The sequence below is a fragment of the Sorex fumeus genome, unplaced genomic scaffold (genome assembly GCF_029834395.1).
Source record: "Sorex fumeus unplaced genomic scaffold, SorFum_2.1 ptg000001l, whole genome shotgun sequence".
In the NCBI taxonomy this organism is placed as follows: Eukaryota; Metazoa; Chordata; class Mammalia; order Eulipotyphla; family Soricidae; genus Sorex; species Sorex fumeus.
In genome coordinates, this window is record NW_026606058.1 from 39,071 (window position 1) to 56,015 (window position 16,945).

General features: G+C 51.3%; 1 protein-coding gene across 1 annotated transcript in view; it reads left to right on the plus strand.

The window, feature by feature from the left end:
* GLB1L3 (galactosidase beta 1 like 3) overlaps positions 1-16,945 on the plus strand; it is a 53,524-nt gene that overhangs the window by 16,531 nt on the left and 20,048 nt on the right. The window contains exons 4-5 of the mRNA XM_056112824.1: positions 8,443-8,568; positions 8,911-9,120. Of these exons, the coding sequence (XP_055968799.1) occupies positions 8,443-8,568; positions 8,911-9,120 (336 nt within the window). The remainder of the gene's footprint in view (positions 1-8,442; positions 8,569-8,910; positions 9,121-16,945) is intronic.

Genomic DNA, 16,945 nt, shown 5'->3' on the forward strand with positions numbered 1-16,945 from the left:
TTCTATGTTGCTCTCTTCTGGGAGCTTTATTTCTGAGTCTCTCCTTTTTTAACTTAAATATTTTTAAGAGTTTTTAAAGGTTTTGGGGGGCTGGATAGATACTACAGCGGATAGTGCCTTGCACATAGCTGACTGGGGCTCTATTTCCAGCATCCCATAATGTGCCCTGAGTACGGCCAGAAATGATCCCTGAGTGCAGGAGTAACCCTGAGCATCACTGGGCATGGCCCCAAAACAAACACAATAAAAAAGTTTTACAGTTGTCTAGGCGTATCAGGTGGCCCCAGGACCAGCTCCTTTCTGATGCCACCTACCGCCAGGGGGCACTCTGCACTGACTTGGCCTTGCGCCAAGTATGGAGTGCTCCAGGCACCGGATTCTCCATGCTTCTTTCTTGCCTTGCAGCGGGAAGAGCTGGTCTGCTGTGCAGATGTCCCTGTGGGCTCCTGCTGCTTCTGAGGTGCCCGCAGGCAGCGGGCATGCTCTGGGCCCTGGACACAGACCGTCTTCTTTGTTCTGGTACCTCCTTTTATTTTCCAGGCATTTCCCTTAGAAAAACCCGTTCACAGTTGCTCCTAGCATCTGTGTGCCCAGAAGGAAGAACAGGAGAGTTCAGAACCTCCTTCAGCAACTCATTTCCTTTTTTAGAAAATCACTCCATGTTACCCAAGTTACATGCTTGGGTAAGAATAACAGTCCAACGAGAAACTGACCCTTCTGTTCCCCTCCCCGGCTTACAGAGTCATTTCCAGGCTGTCACTATTTTTAGTTTTCTCCAGATTTCAAAAGTGCATACGTATATTCCTTAGTATGGATTTCAGTTTAGATCATTGCCTTTTTTCCGTTCCGTTTTTATTGCAGTACTATGATTTACAGTACTTTTTTTTTTTTGGTTCCTTCTGTTTTTTGGACCACACCTGGCAGTATTCAGAGCTCACTCATGGGCCTGTGCTCTGACATCTATCCTGGAGGGACTCAAGGGAGCTTATGGGGTTCCAGGGATCGAACCCAGGTTGGCTGTGTGCAAGGCAAGCGCTTGCCCTGCTCTCCTTGGCTAGGGCAGTTGCACCCCATTAGCCTTTGCCACTGGGCCTGTATTTACCCGGACTGTTCTAATGTGTCTCTTGTAGGCAGCAGAAAGTTGGGATCTGTTTTCTGATCCATCCTGCCACTCTCATCTCTCAATTGGAGAGTTCAGGCCGTGGATATTGAGTGAGATTATTGAGATGAAGGAATTTATTGCTATGCTTTTGTAGCATTCATGCATGTTTGTTACATTTGTCTTTTTTTTTTAAAGAAGCTCCTTTAATGATTCTTGCAAAACTGGTTTCAAGGTTACGAGTGTCCTAAGCTGCTGTCTGTCAATGTTTGTTCATGAAGCTCTGTAGCATTCCATGGAATTGTAATGGGAATGTAGCTTGGTAGAGTATTCTTGGTGACATATGTATTTCATTGAGTTTTTTCTTAAGAACTTTAGTCCACCATTTCCTTCTGGCCTACAGCATCTCATTTGATAGATCCATCTGTTGTTAATCTGATCAGCTTGGATTTTTTCAATTTGTGTATACCTATACTGGGACCCTTTGAGTCTCTTAAATCTGGGTGCCAAGCTGGAGCGGTGGTACAGCAGGTAGAACATTCACTATGCACGCGGCCCACCCAGGTTCGATCCCTGGCACCTCCTATGGTCCCCCAGCACTGCCAGGAGTGACTCCTGAGTGCAGAGCCAGGAGTGACCCCTGATCATCGCTGGGTATGACCCAAAAAGCCAAAAAAGAGAACCTAGGTTGCCCCCTCATGAGCAGGACAAATCTATCTTTGGGGCTGGAGCGATAGCACAGCAAGTAGAGTGTTTGCTTTGCACACGGCTGACCCGGGTTCAATCCCCATCATCCCATATGGTCCCCCAAGCACTGCCAGGAGTAATTCCTGAGTGCAGAGCCTGGGGTATCCCCTGTGCATTGTCAGGTGTGACCCAAAAAGAAAAAAATCTGGGTGCCTGCATTCCTCATCTTTGGGAAATTCTTTTTGTTGTTTTTTGTTTTGGAGCCATACCCGGTGGTGGTCAGGGCTTACTTCTGGCCCTCAATGGACTTTATATGACCAGCAATTCTACCCTGGATGTTCATCCCAGAGGAGGAAGATGTGTGTTCTCACAAGTGCCTTCCCCGTGAATGTTTTCTGATTGTTGTGTGCAGCTGGAAACAGAGCAGCTGCTCTGGGACATGAAGGAGAAAGATCCACATGGCAGAATGCTACTCATTCAGCACAAAGGAAAAGGCTGCTGCGGGAGCCCTGGGGCCTGAGCAATTCCCAGAGAGTCACGCCTGTTGGAAATGCAGTTCCCACAGGTCGCCTGCTGTATGCTCCCGTTTATGCCACAATCCCGACATGAGCTGCTCTCATTCTGGAAACAGTGCAGAGCCTAAGTGCAGAGCCACAGGTAAGGGCTGGGCTGGAGAGAGAGTGGGGTGGGGAGGGGCTAAACCAGAGGAGGAATTCGGTGTCTGGAAATTGTTCTGCAGCTTAAATGCATCAGTGTTAATACCCTAAAGGGGGCCAAGGATCACAACTGTATGAGAATCTAGATTTTTTTTCAGAATATGTAGCTTGATTAAAAAATTTTAGGTTTCAAAGGCCTTACCATAAAACAATAAAACACTTGCTAAGAAAGCGACAGAGATTCAAATATATGAACGAAAAAATCAGCAAAGTGAACCAGAGAGATAATATAGGGGCTAAGGTATCACCACCTTGCATACAGCGGACACTGGCACCAAGTATGAACCCCCCAGAAATGACCCAAAGCATAGAGAAAGGATTAAGTCCTGAGCACTACTGGGTGTGGCCCCAAAACAACCCCCCAAGTCAGCAAAATCTAAAGTAGAAACAGATATCACCAGAATAATAGTGGATCTTTTCTTATTTTGGTCTTTGGGCTTACTCCTGGCTCTGCACTTAGGAATTAATTACTCCTGGTGGTCTTGGGGGACCACTTGGGGTGCCAGGGATCAGACCCTGGCCAGCTGCGTGCAAGACCAGCACTGTGCCTGCTGTGATATGTCTCCACAGAGACGCTGGTTGAGCACTGTCACATTCAGCAATCTAGGCAGAACGTCGCCTTTCAATAGAGAATTCCCACATTTCCAGGATGTTCGCATAACTTGATCACTTGATGGTGAGCTTTGGCAGAAGTTTTAAAATTGTCCCAAAGTCAATACCATAGAAACTCTTCTCTCTGACTCCCCAAATATAGTTTAACCGCCGCCATTATTTGCCACGACATGCAGATATACATACACACACGTGCACACTCACATACATGTGTGCTCACATGCCACACTCATAAATTACGCATGAAGGGAAAATCAAAATAGATCTTGAAAAAGACTTAGAATGGCGTGGCAGTGTCACATACCAACAGTTACATCACGGATGCCGGTGGGGCTCGCAGAGACTTAGCTGATGTGGGCAGGAGAGAGGGGGCAGCCTCGAGAAGGGAACCTGCCGCTTTCTCTCTGTCCCCCTCTGCCACCCAGAGATGGCTGGGACATTGAGCTCAGGGGGCTGCTCCTGGCAGGAAAGGGGTCCGCCTTTGCCCAGGCCTTTAGGGTCCTCGCCTTTCCCTCAGGAAAGAATTTCGGGAGGAGACAAGCGGTGAAGCATAACAGATTCTATTTGGAAGTTTTGAGAAGGGGTGGGGTGCAGAGAGAGAGACAGAGACAGAGACAGAGAGACAGAGATAAAGAACGTGGGAAATGCATGACCTGTCTGCGGCCCTATGCTCTTGCCACACGCATACTTGTCTGGCTGCTCGGGCACAAGCTGCCCACATCTCCCTCTTGGGATGTGTACTCTCACTCTCTGTCTCTCTCTCTGTCTCTGTCTCTGTGTCTCTCTGTGCCTCTGTGTCTCTGTGTCTGTGTCTCTGTCTGTCTCTATCTCTGTGTCTTTGTCTGTCTCTATCTCTGTGTCTCTGTCTCTGTCTCTCTCTCACTCTCTCTCTTTCTTTCTCTCCTTTCTCATAATCTCTAAATAAAAGCTGTTTTCAAATCACTATCTCGTCTCCACCTGAAGTTCTTTTCTGGGAAAAAGATGGTGGGCCCAAAAGGCCAGGTAAGGTGAGGACTGACTCCTTTCCTGTCAAGGCCAACTCCTCACCATGCCTGAGCCCGGGGCCCTCTGAGAACTTGGGTGCAGGGATTGGATGGTTCCCTGCACATGCAGAACAAGGGTACACCAGGTGCAGCTTGGTGGCTTCCTGCAGGGTTGGTGGGCTGTGAGCATCCATGCCAAGGATCTGTGCTCACCACAGACTATTGACGATCCTCAATTTCCCAGGGGCTCCCAGGGTGGCAGAGGTGATGGAGAGGAAGCAGCAGTCTCCTCCTTGGTGCTGCCTCTTCTCTTCCCCCAACTTCATAGTCACCAGGGACCCACTGACAACACGAGTGTTCATGGTCACTGCGGGTCCAAGGAGCCATGGACCATGAGTTTCCACTGGCTTCGTGGGTCTGGACCTTCAGGTTCCTGCTTCTGTTGAGAAGCTCCTGGCTGGGGCTGGAGTGATAGCACAGCGGGTAGGGCGTTTGCCTTGCATGTGGCTGATTCAATTCCCAGCATCCCATACGGTCCCCCGAGCACTGCCAGGAGTGATTCCTGAATGCAGAGCCAGGAGTAATCCCTGTGCATCGCTGGGCGTGACTCCCCTCCCCCAAAAAAGAGAGACGCTCCTGGCTTATGTTGATTTCCGGAGAGTCCTGGCTTAGCTGACCCAGCCTCTCCTTGACAAACTCTCATGATGAAACTTCCATTTGGTGGGGATTCCACCAAATTCCATTTGGTCCATTGTGATATATAATGGCACCCCCTCCCCCCATTAGGAACTGCATGGACCCAAAGACCAGCGTCCCTTTACACAGAGGAGCAGCTGCTTCCCCCAAAGACCTTTTCCTAAGAGACTGCCGGGCAGGGCCTGGGGTGCAAGAGGGAGCCCCTGTAGAACTTTGCCCCCGCAGGAAAAGCCGATAGCATCAGGGCCTGGTGGTTCAGTCTGACTGAGTCACAGGCTGTTTCCTGGGCTCCAGAGCAGAACGGTCTTGGGAAGCCTGGACCCATTTTCCACAGACCAGTGGAGCGGCACGGATGAGTCCCCAGTGTTGGAGAGCCAAGGACTCCGGAAACAGATGCAGCCCCGAGGACACTGGGCATTTGTGTCCACTGGGCAGTGGACAGGTGGGAGCTGCTCCAACTAGAAAATGGACTCTGGGTGGGGTAGGCCGGGCCTGGTGGACTCTGCCATGAAAGAAACAGCCCCTCTCACTTGCTCCACCTCCTGCCCTGGGTACTCAGCTCCTTGGCCTCCCAGAGCCACTGGCCTGTTGCACACGGACAGGGCCGCTGTGCACCCTCCCCCACCCCCCCCCCCCGTGCCAGAACTCAGGAGAATTCCTCTCCCTCTAGAGCCACAGAATCTGCCTGAGTCTGCTCAGCAGGAGAAGAGGGATGGATGTGGGTTGGATCATGCTTTCTGCCTGAAGTTCCCATATGAGCTCAGAAACAGTCCCCAGGGCCTGCCAGGGATGGACACAGGGTCATCGCCTTTGGGGCCCAGAGGACATGTGTGAGGGCAATGTAGCAACTGGGGGGTGGGTGCATTGCCTAGGAAAAGAAGAGGGGAGGCTTTACCTGGGGTGAGACAATAAACTTCACCCACTGCCATCATTGGAAGGTGGGCAGAGAGCAGAGGATGAGGGAGCGAGACCCTCTCACCTCCTGTAACAGAAATGAACAAGGACAAGGCAGCCTCCACGGAGGATGTGGGCAGACATTCTGTGGCCCTGATAAGGCCAGCCGGCCAGTGACCCATAGGGGCCAGAGTGTCCCTGCTGAGATAATCTGCTGATAAACCCAGGTCCTGCTGAGATAAACTGGGCTCAGGTCCTGTCACCAGTTCTCCCTTCCTGCACTCCCCAAGGCAACGCAAAATTCTGATGAAGCAAGTGAAAGATTTGACTAAGCATTAGGGAGACAATCACATGCTCATGGATTTGAAGACTCTACAGTGGACATGCCCACACAGTGGACATTCCAATTTCCCCCAGCGGACCTTATAGGCCTGATCAGTCAAACTTTTAGTTCTGTCGACATAGATGAGCTTATTCTGAAATGTGGATGGCAAGGCTTGGACCCTAGAGGAGCTCCTAAAAACTTTCACAAGGCACAGATTTGTGGCTGCAAAACTATAAGACAGGGAAGAAAGAATATTTGGAAGATCAGAGGGAAGGATAAATATTTTTCAAGGATGGCATGGAGAGAATAACCATCTTCAAAGGAATCTATAAAACAAGCCATATTTATAAAACATTGTTTGTATGCAAGATGCAGGATGTTGCCAGAGTCCATTGTTTCCAGTATGAGAATGAGCAAGACATGGAGGGGCCACGACATTTGCTGGTTTCGAGGCAGCAGGACGGGGGCCAGCGGGATAGAGCACCCCCCCCCCAGGTTCCCTGCAAACCCTGGTCTGGGTATCAACTTGATGCTGCAAGCTTTGGCTTCTCCAGAGCTTGCCTTTGGTGCTTTAGAGTCTAACAGCTGGAGCATGTGCTTGGTGTGCAGGAGTCCTGGGTTCCCCAGACCTCAGTCCCCTGAGCACTGCACACAGGAGTCCTGGGTCCCCCATTCTACACAGTCCCCTGAGCACTGCATGCAGGAGTTCTGGGTCCCCCATTTTACACAGTTCCCTGAGCACTGCATGTGGGAGTCCTAGGTCTCAGACCGCAGTCCCCTGAGCTTCGCCATAAGCAGCCCCCACCCTGCGGCTGGGAGTTGCCCCATCTTCGCCAGACACTCCAGCACCAGAACTTGGAGGCCAGCATGTCCCCTGTGCCCACTCTCCTCCTCCCAGCCCTTGGCATTCTGACTTCGTCTGTGTTGGAACAGGGCCAACCCTCAGATGCCCCCAGTTGCCCTCCAAGCCCACTCATGAACCTCAGCCCCGTCTTGCCTTTCTGGGCCCACGTCTCTGGGCCCGGCTTGTCTGCTGCTTTCTGCAAGCTTCCCTGGCAGTGGGCACAGCCCTCCCTACCCACCCTGCATGTCCCTGGGGGGCTGCCTGGCTCCTTGCCTGCTACTTTATAACCAAGGCTCCAAGCGGTCCCCATCACTGGCAGCTCAAGCTGCCCAGGCAGAGCCGCTTCCCAGCTTGTCTTGGCTCTTTTTTTTTTTAATTTTATTGAATCACCATGAGATAGTTGCAAGCTTTCATGTTTGTGTTATTTGCTTATAAATGGGTAGACATGGAGAGTATGATGCTAAGTGAAATGAGTCAGAAAGAGAGGGACAGACATAGAAGGACTGCACTCATTTGTGGAGTTTAAAACAACATGACATGAGGCTGACACCTAAGGACAGTAGATACACGGGACAGGTAGATTGCTCCATAGCTGGAAGCCTGCCTCATGAGCAAAGGGGAGAAAACAGACAGAACAGAGAAGAGATCCCTAAGAAAATGATGGCTGGAGGAACCGGTTGGGATGGGAGATGTGTGCTGAAAGTAGATAAAGGACCAAAGATGATCACCTCTCAGTGTCTGCATTGTCTTGGCTCTTACCACTGTTCTTAACAATGTACCAGGCTGGGTCACTGTGTTCCTTGGAGCCGCCCATGTCCCTGTCCACCCCTAGGTCTCCTGGTGCCCACAGAGCCCCTGCTGGCTCCCTCAACACGACTGGCTCCCAGGGCCGGAGCTCCGGCTCTCAGCGTGGGGTGTTGGTGGATGATCCCCGCCCCGCCTTCGTGCCCTTGGGCGGTGGACAAGCGGAGGAGGAAGTTCAAGCCAGTGAAAAGGCAGGAACTGCCATAGGCAGCACAGCGCAGACAGGCACCCGGGAGCACACTGGACAGCCACGCAGACCCGGCTCCCTGCGACTGGCCACTGTGAGGTGCCTGGACTGGCCCAGCTTATCCCCTCTTCCCAGCGTGATGACCTCGCTGAGGCTCTGCAGGTGACTTCTGCCACTGTCCCCAGGGCCAGGGCCACATGCCTCCCTCATCCGGGACCCCCTCAGCCAGGGACGCCTTCCTGGACCTCCAATCTGCTCTGCTGCCCCCATCTCCCAGACGTTACCCATGAAGGTGCCTGCTCTCCGAGCCCCTAACTCTTTTGTGCCCTCCCCTCCCCCTGGCCCCTCCCCCACAGCCAGGGGGTCACTTCCCCCAGGCAGGGCTGGAGAATAGGGTTCTGTCCCACTAGGTAAAGGTGTTGGGGAGCAGAGGATTTGGGGGGTCCTTCAGGCTCCCCCATGAGGCCCTGCCTTCTGGCTCCTGAGCATTGCTGTGGGGTTGGGTGGGGGCTGATCATGGGGCAGAGCTTAGGGCCTCCTAGGTGTCGTGCACCCCCTAAGCCGCATGGCCCCCCTGACCACTGTCCCCTTGCAGCCTGGGTCTGTCCCAGATGACTTTCATCTGCGTCCTCTTCCTGCCGTTTGTCTTCTCCGGTCTGGCTCCCCGGGCAAAGGACAGCTTGGCCACGAGGAAGACGGAGGGGAAAACCTTCCAGAGCAGGTCAGCTGAGGCCATGCTGGCCCATCCCTGGGGAAACACCGGTGGGGACCAGCAGAGAGTGTCCTGCCCTCAGCTTTGCGTCTCTCTGTCTGTCCCCCTCATTTCTCTTCCTCCAGCTCTCTCCCTGCACCTCTCCCTCCTCTTTCCTCTCCAATCCTCCCCACCTTTCCCCTCCCCTCTCTCCCTCTCTTCTTGTCTCTCCCTCCCTCCCTCTCTCTTTCTCTCCTCTCTCTCACTCTGACTCTTGCTCTCCCCCTGCCTTTCTTTCTCCCCCCTCACTGTCCCCTCCCTCCCTTCCCCGTCCTTGCTCTAGCTCTCTCTACTTCTGTGACTCTTGCTCAGTTTCAGCCTGTCTCAGCTGAACCCCTTGGACCTACGGAATCGCTCTGTGGGGCTCCAGGCCCAGAAGGACAGCTCTGCCCCGCACTTCACCCTGGAGGGCCAGAAGTTCCTCGTCCTCGGGGGCTCTATCCACTATTTTCGGGTGCCCCGGGACTACTGGAGGGACCGTCTGCTGAAACTCAAGGCCTGTGGCTTCAACACCGTGACCACGTGAGTGCCAGCGCGCCTGGAGGCTAGGACTGGGTGCCCTGGAGCTGGGCACGTGGGGACTGGGGCGTGGGGTGCCCTTGGAGTCATTTCCAACCTGTCCTATTTAAGCATTCCAGGGCTTGGGCTCAGGCTTTGTGCTGTGCGGGTTTCTCCTTGGTGGGTCCTGTCAGATCTCCAAGGAGCACCCCCAAGCACCCACCCTCGGCTACGAGGACAGTCCTGAGAGGAGGGAAGTCGCTCCCCCCACCAGCCTCCAGTCACTGCCTCCGGTGGGCTGTATCCATTGCTCTGAATCCTCCCCTTGGCCACTGGGCATGGGCAGAATGCAGAAGAACACGAGCAGGTGGGCCTGGGGCTGGACCTGTGGAAGGAGGCAGCTGTGCATGCCCACTCACTCCTCTGGGCCTCAGGGCTCACTAGGGCTGGCTATGTGGACCGGGAGAGCTGCTCACAAGCTCACTCATGGTCAGCGTCCCCCGAGCCCGAGCAGGATGCAGATGCCCTTCAAATGGGAGGAGACCTGGAGAACAGGGGAGGCGCACGGGACCCCTACTTGATCGCCACCCCTGCAGGACGCCCAGGTTCTGCCAGGTGCAGCTCTGGTGTCCCCTGAGCATCCTGGGGTAGCCCTGGTGGGCGCCGAACACTGAGCTGCTTGCCCGTTTGGCTGAGTATCCCCAGGAATGACCTCTGGCCCCCCCCTGAGCACTGCTCAAGAGGTCCTACCCCTCCCCCAGCCAAATAATAAAACACACAAATATAAGAAACAAAAACCATGTTTGAATGCGGGACCGTGATTTCCATTTCTCTAACGTTGAGAGAAACACCTGGTGATGCTCAGGGCTCACTCCTGACGGGGATAGGGGGACCCTCTGGGGTGCCGGGGATCAAACCTGGGCTGGCTGCGTGCAAGGTGAGTGCCCCACTGCTGTACTACTGCTCCAGCCCCTTGCCAGATACTTGTTGAGGAAACCCTGAAATTCTAAGTCAGCAGAGGCGGGGAGCAGGGCCAGGGGGAGGAGGATCCTCTGGGAGTCTGTGTTGTTGCCGCCATGTGTCTTGTGGGGCTGCGTTCCTGAAAGTTCCAGGGAAGGCAGGAATCTCAGTCCCTCTGCCAGTGTATACTGGAATCGGCCACTTTCCTGGTGCGATTCCCACAGCAGAGGCACCTTCCACGCTGGGTAGGATGGTTGCAAACCACCTCCAGCAGTATCTGTGCCCTGGTGAGGAAGTCCAACAGGGAAGTTCAGCCGCTTCCCAGAGTCACATAGCACGACAGAGAGCAGCTGGGACCAGCAGGGGCAGAGCAGCCTCCCTGTGTCCCGGCGACTGGCATCAGGACAGGCTGCCTGTTCACAGCACTTTGGACCCAGCCTGGAAGTCTTGTTTGGTTTATTTTGGGTTCATACCCAGCAGTGTTTAGGGTTGACTCCCTGCTCTGTGCTCAGGGATCACTCCTGGCAGGGCTCGGGGTACCCTATGGGGCTCCAGGGTCAGCCGTGTGCAAGGCAGCCGCCTTGCCCACTGCACTGTCACTTCGACCCCTCCTGTGTAGGCGGTGAGGGCCACGCACTCAGAGCAGTGCTCCTAAAATTCCTTCACTGCAGGAGGGTGGGTTCGGGGCCTTCCCCAGATGCCTGTCACAGTGGGAAAAGCCTGTCTCAAGGTCAGGCTGTGTGGTCTGATTAGCTGAGGTTCAGACAAAGTCAAAATGCTCCCGAGAAGCTCCAGCTTACCAACTAGAAAGGGGAAGAGCAGAAAACACTAGTTGTGGAGCATATGAAACTCTTTATCTCAAACGGCATTAGCTACTCTGTTTCCTCAGAATGTGAATTCCTCTGTTCTTTAGCATCTCTGCAATGCTGCTTGCCAGAAGGACAGTGCTCTGACTGTTCTCAAAAACAGACTCCAGAGGCCTCGCACACGAGGTCACCAGATTAACACACTACACTTGCATTTTGCAGACATGCAAAGACTGAATTTCAGAAGCTCTTTTTTTTTTTTCTTTTTTGCTTTTTGGCGATGCTCGGGGGTTACTCCTGGCTCTGCACTCAGGAATTACCCTGGCGGTGCTCAGGGGACCATATGGGATGCTGAGGATCGAACCCAGGTTAGCCCCGTGCAAGGCAAACGCCCTACCTGCTGTGCTATCGCTCCAGCCCTTTAGAGGCTCTTTTCTCCCCAGGGCCTTTTGCTCTCTGGTGGCCAAGCTGAGCATAGCCCTGAGAGCGAAGTAAAATGCTTGAAATCCATGGCAGAGTTGGTAGTCAAAGGGGAATTTCAAGCCGAGATGCACAGCACTGATCACCCACTTGCTTATTTTACAAACACTTGAGTCAAAACAAAACAAACAAACAAAAAAAACACTGTTGATTAGCTCGAGTGGGCCCAGTAATGTCTTCATTTTGAGACTTGTTACTGTGTTTGGCATATTGAATTTGTCACGGGTATCTTGCCAGGCTTTGCAGTGCGGGCGAGATACTCTCAGTGGCTTGCTGGGCTCTCTGAGAGGGGCAGAGGAATTGAACCCAGCTCGGCCGGACTGGCTGCGCACAACGCAAACACCCTACCGCTGTGCTATTGCTAATAGCACGGTCCTCCCGTTGTTCATTGATTTGCTCAAGCGGGCCCAGTAACGTCTCCATCGTGAGACTTTTTGTTACTGTGTTTGGCATATTGAATACGTCACGGATAGCTTGCCAGGCTTTGCCACCGGTCAAGATACTCTCGAAGCTTGCCGGGCTCTCGGGAGGCGGAGGAACTGAACCCGGCTTGGCCCAGCCGGCTGCGTGCAAGGCAAACGCCTTTCCGCTGTGCTATCGCTCCTACTTGAGTCAAAAATTTGTTTGAATTTTCATTCAGAAATTTTATTATTTATGCATTAATGAAAGTGATTTGAGGTTTTGCTCCATTCTGTAGTGAAAGCAGCAAATTACTGGATGTTTTCCAAGGGCCAATCCATCTTGGCCCCTGAGACATGGTTTATTTCCTCGGGGTCATGCCCATGTACACAGAGATGGTGGCCTGTGCAGGCCTGATCCTGAGCCCGCTCTGTTATTGGAATGATAATTGATTAGTTTCTGGGCCTCTCTTGATATCAATCTTATAATAAGGTGACTCTCTTATTTTCTAGTCGCTGAAAAATCTCATAAAAATGAATTTTTTTCTGAATGTTTCCAATATACACCATAAAACTCTTTGAACACTATTTTCACAACCCATTTTTTTTGCATGTGTGGTTATAATGTAAAAAATTGGGAGGATGGTATACCTATTGCTTCTCAAATATATCTGATTTTTATTTTAGAGCACGTTCTCCCATCCTCTTGTGTTTTGGACTGACTGGAACTTTATTACCTTTGCTTTCTTTTTTTTTCTTTTTGGGTCACACACATTGATGCACAGAGGTTACTCCTGGCTCTGCAATCAGGAATCACCCCTGGCAGTGCTCAGGGGACCATATGGGATGCTGGGAATTGAACCCTGGTTGGTCGCGTGCAAGGCAAACACCCTACCCACTGTGCTATTGCTCCAGCCCCTAACTTTGCTTTCTTGAAATTCTCATGTCTGTGTGTTACTATCTTTCATGAGCTCAGTTACATTTTCAGTCTTTTCCATGAATTAATTTGTAACTTGGTTAATCATCTCTGTATTTTTTTTTGTTTCTTTTCCACAGTCTCTTAATTTCATGTCTTCTTTTTTTTTAATGTAGGAGTATTGCTATTTATTCAGCCATTGATTAGGCTGACAGAATTGTGCATGAACTCCACCTTACTTTTTTTTTCCATTTTTATTTTTTATTTTATTTATTTATTTATTTGTGGCTATCTCTCTCTTGGCGTTCCTCGCACATTCATGGAGGTGCTGAACCAGTCGATCGTATTCCTCGTCAATGTTGTCAACAATGGCATCTTCCCATGTTGCCGCAATAGTACCAAAGAGTTCCCAGTTGGTGGTCGTTCTGGGAGTTCTCTTTTTGAACTTTGCAGCCCTTTCTCCCCGCTCTGTGAAGTAGAATTTTGCACGAAGGAGACGGTGGTCCGATCCCGTTCGAAATTTTGGGACAACAGCGACATCAGTCAGGCAAAACCGTCGATTGAATATGATGTGGTCTATTTCGTTGTGGAATCGTCCACCGGGAGACTCCCATGTCCATCGTTTAGATTCTGCCTTCTGGAACTGTGAGTTACCATGAATGGTCTTGGTCGACATGATGAACTCAGACAGTCTCTCACCCTGTTCGTTCCATTCTAGGCCATGGGTTCCGATGTGAAGTTCTTCAGCTGATCTTCTCGGTCCTATCTTGGCATTAAAATCACCCACAATGATCTTGTAGAAGGTGTGGTCTTCTTTATAGAACTTCTCTAGCTCCATGTAGAACTTCTCGATTTCTCTTTCATCATAATGAGATGTTGGTGCGTAGACAACGAAGATAGAAACTGCAGGCAGTGAGCCACATCTATTCAAATGTAAACGTCCGATTCGGGTTGTTAGGCATTCGAATGAATCAATGCTCTTGGCCAAGTTTGTGTTGACAAGGACACCGACGCCTCCAACACCTCTTTTATCGCATGTTCCGAGGAACAATTCTTCTCCAGTGTCGAAAACGGCATGGTGAGATTCGTGTCTTCTTGTCTCGGTCAGACCAATGATGTCGTACTTGATCATTCGCGCTTGTACCATCAGGTCCTCGATGGATGCATCTGATGCTAGAGTACGTGCATTGAAAGTACAGACGATCATTTTTGTCTTCCTTCGTTGTGGCAGCCTAGGTCGGCCTTGAGATTTTGTCGGCCTCTCCTTTCTCATCCTTCTCAGTGCTGCCATGTCGGTGAAGCCTTCAGGGTCAGGTGAATGAGACCAGTTGTAGTTACTGGTTTTGGCATATCGAATACACAGCGGATAGCTTGCCAGGCTCTTCCGTGCGGGCGGAATACTCTCGGTAGCTTGCCAGTCTTTCCGAGAGGGATAGAGGCTTTTGGGGTGACCTCTAATCACCCTTGTAGGTGTTACCATATTTGAACCCTATCAAATATGGTACGACAATTCCAGAAGACGGGTATTTAGTGTCTTATGATGTGTCGCGCGGCCGCAAGCGGCCGCGCGAGTCCGGAAAGCGTCCTGGAGTGTGGCGACGGCTGGGTAGTGGAAGTAGTGTCGAGAGTGGAAGTCTGCCAGTGGGGTATTTATCTGGGTAGGGTGGGTCTCCTGTGCACAATTCGATCCCTGGGTGGTTGATGGAAGCAGACAGGGTAAGGTAGGGTGGGGCTCCTGATTAGAATCCCTTTGTCACCTGTGGTGGTGGGAGCAAGCAGAGAAGCTCTGTCCCTGGGTCCGCCGAGCCTGGAGTCCAAAGTCTCAGAGAGTTCCGCTTACCTTGTTCTGTGGGTCTTCAGTTGTGCGTGGGTCTCGGCCGGAGCTGCCGCGCGAGTCCGGAAAGCGTCCTGGAGTGTGGCGACGGCTGGGTAGTGGAAGTAGTGTCACAAAAAGTGCCACAAAAAGTCGCCTATCTTCGAAAACTCTTGAGCTAATTCGCCAGCGTGGTTTGGCACATGCCTCAGGCAACCGCAAGCTAACGTCCGAGCTTGCAAAGCAGTGCAGAGATGCGATCAAGGAAGACCTCAAAGAGAGAAGAGCAGAAGTACTGGTAGATGCGGCAGAAGCCGGGAAAAGTATTCGTAACGCCCGCCTGTCCTTCGCCAACTATAAGACCAAGATGACTGCCCTCCGACGTCCTGATGGATCCATCACATCCTCCAGAACGGCAATGGAGAAGATTATCCATGACTTCTACTCAAATCTCTTCGATAGCCATGTCCACTTGCCGACATACCAAATTCCACAGGATGGGTATGTCGTTCCCAACGTTCTCCCTTCCGAAATCCGACACGCCATTTCGTCAGTAAAGAAGCAAACAGCACCCGGCCCAGACAAGGTCAGACCTGAACACCTGAAGAACCTGCCGTCAGTACTCATCAATACACTGGCTCGGCTCTTCACTCGCTACCTGTCTGAATGCAAGGTTCCATCTCAATGGAAAACCAGCAGGACCGTACTACTGTTCAAGAAGGGAGACATCCATGACATTGGCAACTATCGCCCGATCTGCCTATTGTCTGTCATCTACAAGTTGTTCACTCGAGTCATCCTGAATAGGATTGGCAGAACACTAGATGAAGGACAACCATGTGAGCAAGCAGGGTTCCGCAAAGGATTCAGCACCATCGACCATATCCACACGATAACCAAACTCATTGAGGTTTCTCGGGAGTTCAAGATGCCGCTCTGCTTAACGTTCATTGATTTAAAGAAGGCCTTTGATTCTGTTGAGACGGAAGCGGTCATTGAAGCCCTAGCCAATCAGGGCATTCAAGCCCAATACATCAGGATCCTCCGTGAGCTGTATTGCGCATTCACTACCAGGATCTCACCATTCTACAAAGAAGTGATCGTTGATGTCAAGAGAGGGGTGCGGCAGGGTGATACCATTTCACCAAAACTCTTCAGTGCCACCCTCGAGAACATCATGCGACGACTGGAATGGGAAGGAATGGGAGTGAAGATAGATGGTCGGCAACTACACCACCTCCGCTTTGCTGATGACATTGTTTTAATAACACCAAACATCAGCCAAGCGGCACAAATGCTGGCCGACTTTGACCGTGAGTGTGGAAAGGTAGGACTACAGCTGAATCTTACGAAGACAATGTTTATGAGAAACAGCCTTGTTCCTGACGCCCCATTCGCTCTCAATGGAACGACCATCTCCGAATGCAACAGCTATGTGTACCTAGGTCGAGAGGTCAACATGAGAAATGACCTGGCACCCGAGCTGCGCAGGAGGAAGAGAGCGGCTTGGAACGCCTTCAAGAACGTCGAAGAAATAGCTAAGAGGACGAAGAACCTCCGGCTCCGGGCACATCTCTTTGATTCCACTGTTCTTCCTGCATTAACATATGCCTCAGAGACCTGGGCCCTACGCAAACAAGATGAGAACGCCATTCAGGTCTCCCAAAGAAGAATAGAAAGAGCTATGCTTGGAATATCACGTTTCACTCAAATGAGAGAACGAATCCGGAGTTCTGACATCCGTCGACGATCAAGGATCAGGGACGCTGTCTCATTTGCCAAGGTGTCTAAAATCAGATGGGCTGGTCACGTAATGAGATTTAAAGACGACCGTTGGACTAGAGCTGTTACTGATTGGATTCCACGGGATGTCAAGAGACCGCGTGGCCGCCCACCTACCAGATGGTCAGACTTCTTTGTCAAGGTCATGAACGATCGGTTTGAGGCCCTCCATGTTCCCGGAGCGAAAAGATGCCATTGGGCTACACTAGCACGCGACAGGGACAAATGGAGACGTTACTGGCGCCCGCTCGAGCAAATCGACGACTAACGGGAAGTTAAGTGATTAAGTGATTTATTTATTTATTTATTTATTTATTTTATGTAGGAGTACTGCTATTTATTCAGCCACTGATTAGCTGATTGAATTGTGCATGAACTCCACCTTACTTTTTTCTTTCATTTTTTATAAATTTATTTATTGAATCACTGTGAGAGCAGTTACAAAGCTTTCGGTTCTAAGTCTCGGTCATACAATGAAACACCCATACCTTCACCAGTGGCCATTCTCCACCACCAAAGACCCCAGTATACCCCCATCCCACACCCTCCCCCTACCTGTGGGGCAGATGATTTCCACTTTACTCTCTCTCTACTTTGATCACATTCAATATTTTGACACCAGACCCACCATTATTATTTGAGATTTTACCCCAACACTCAGATCTGCTGAAAAGGCAACAGTAGACAATTTGTT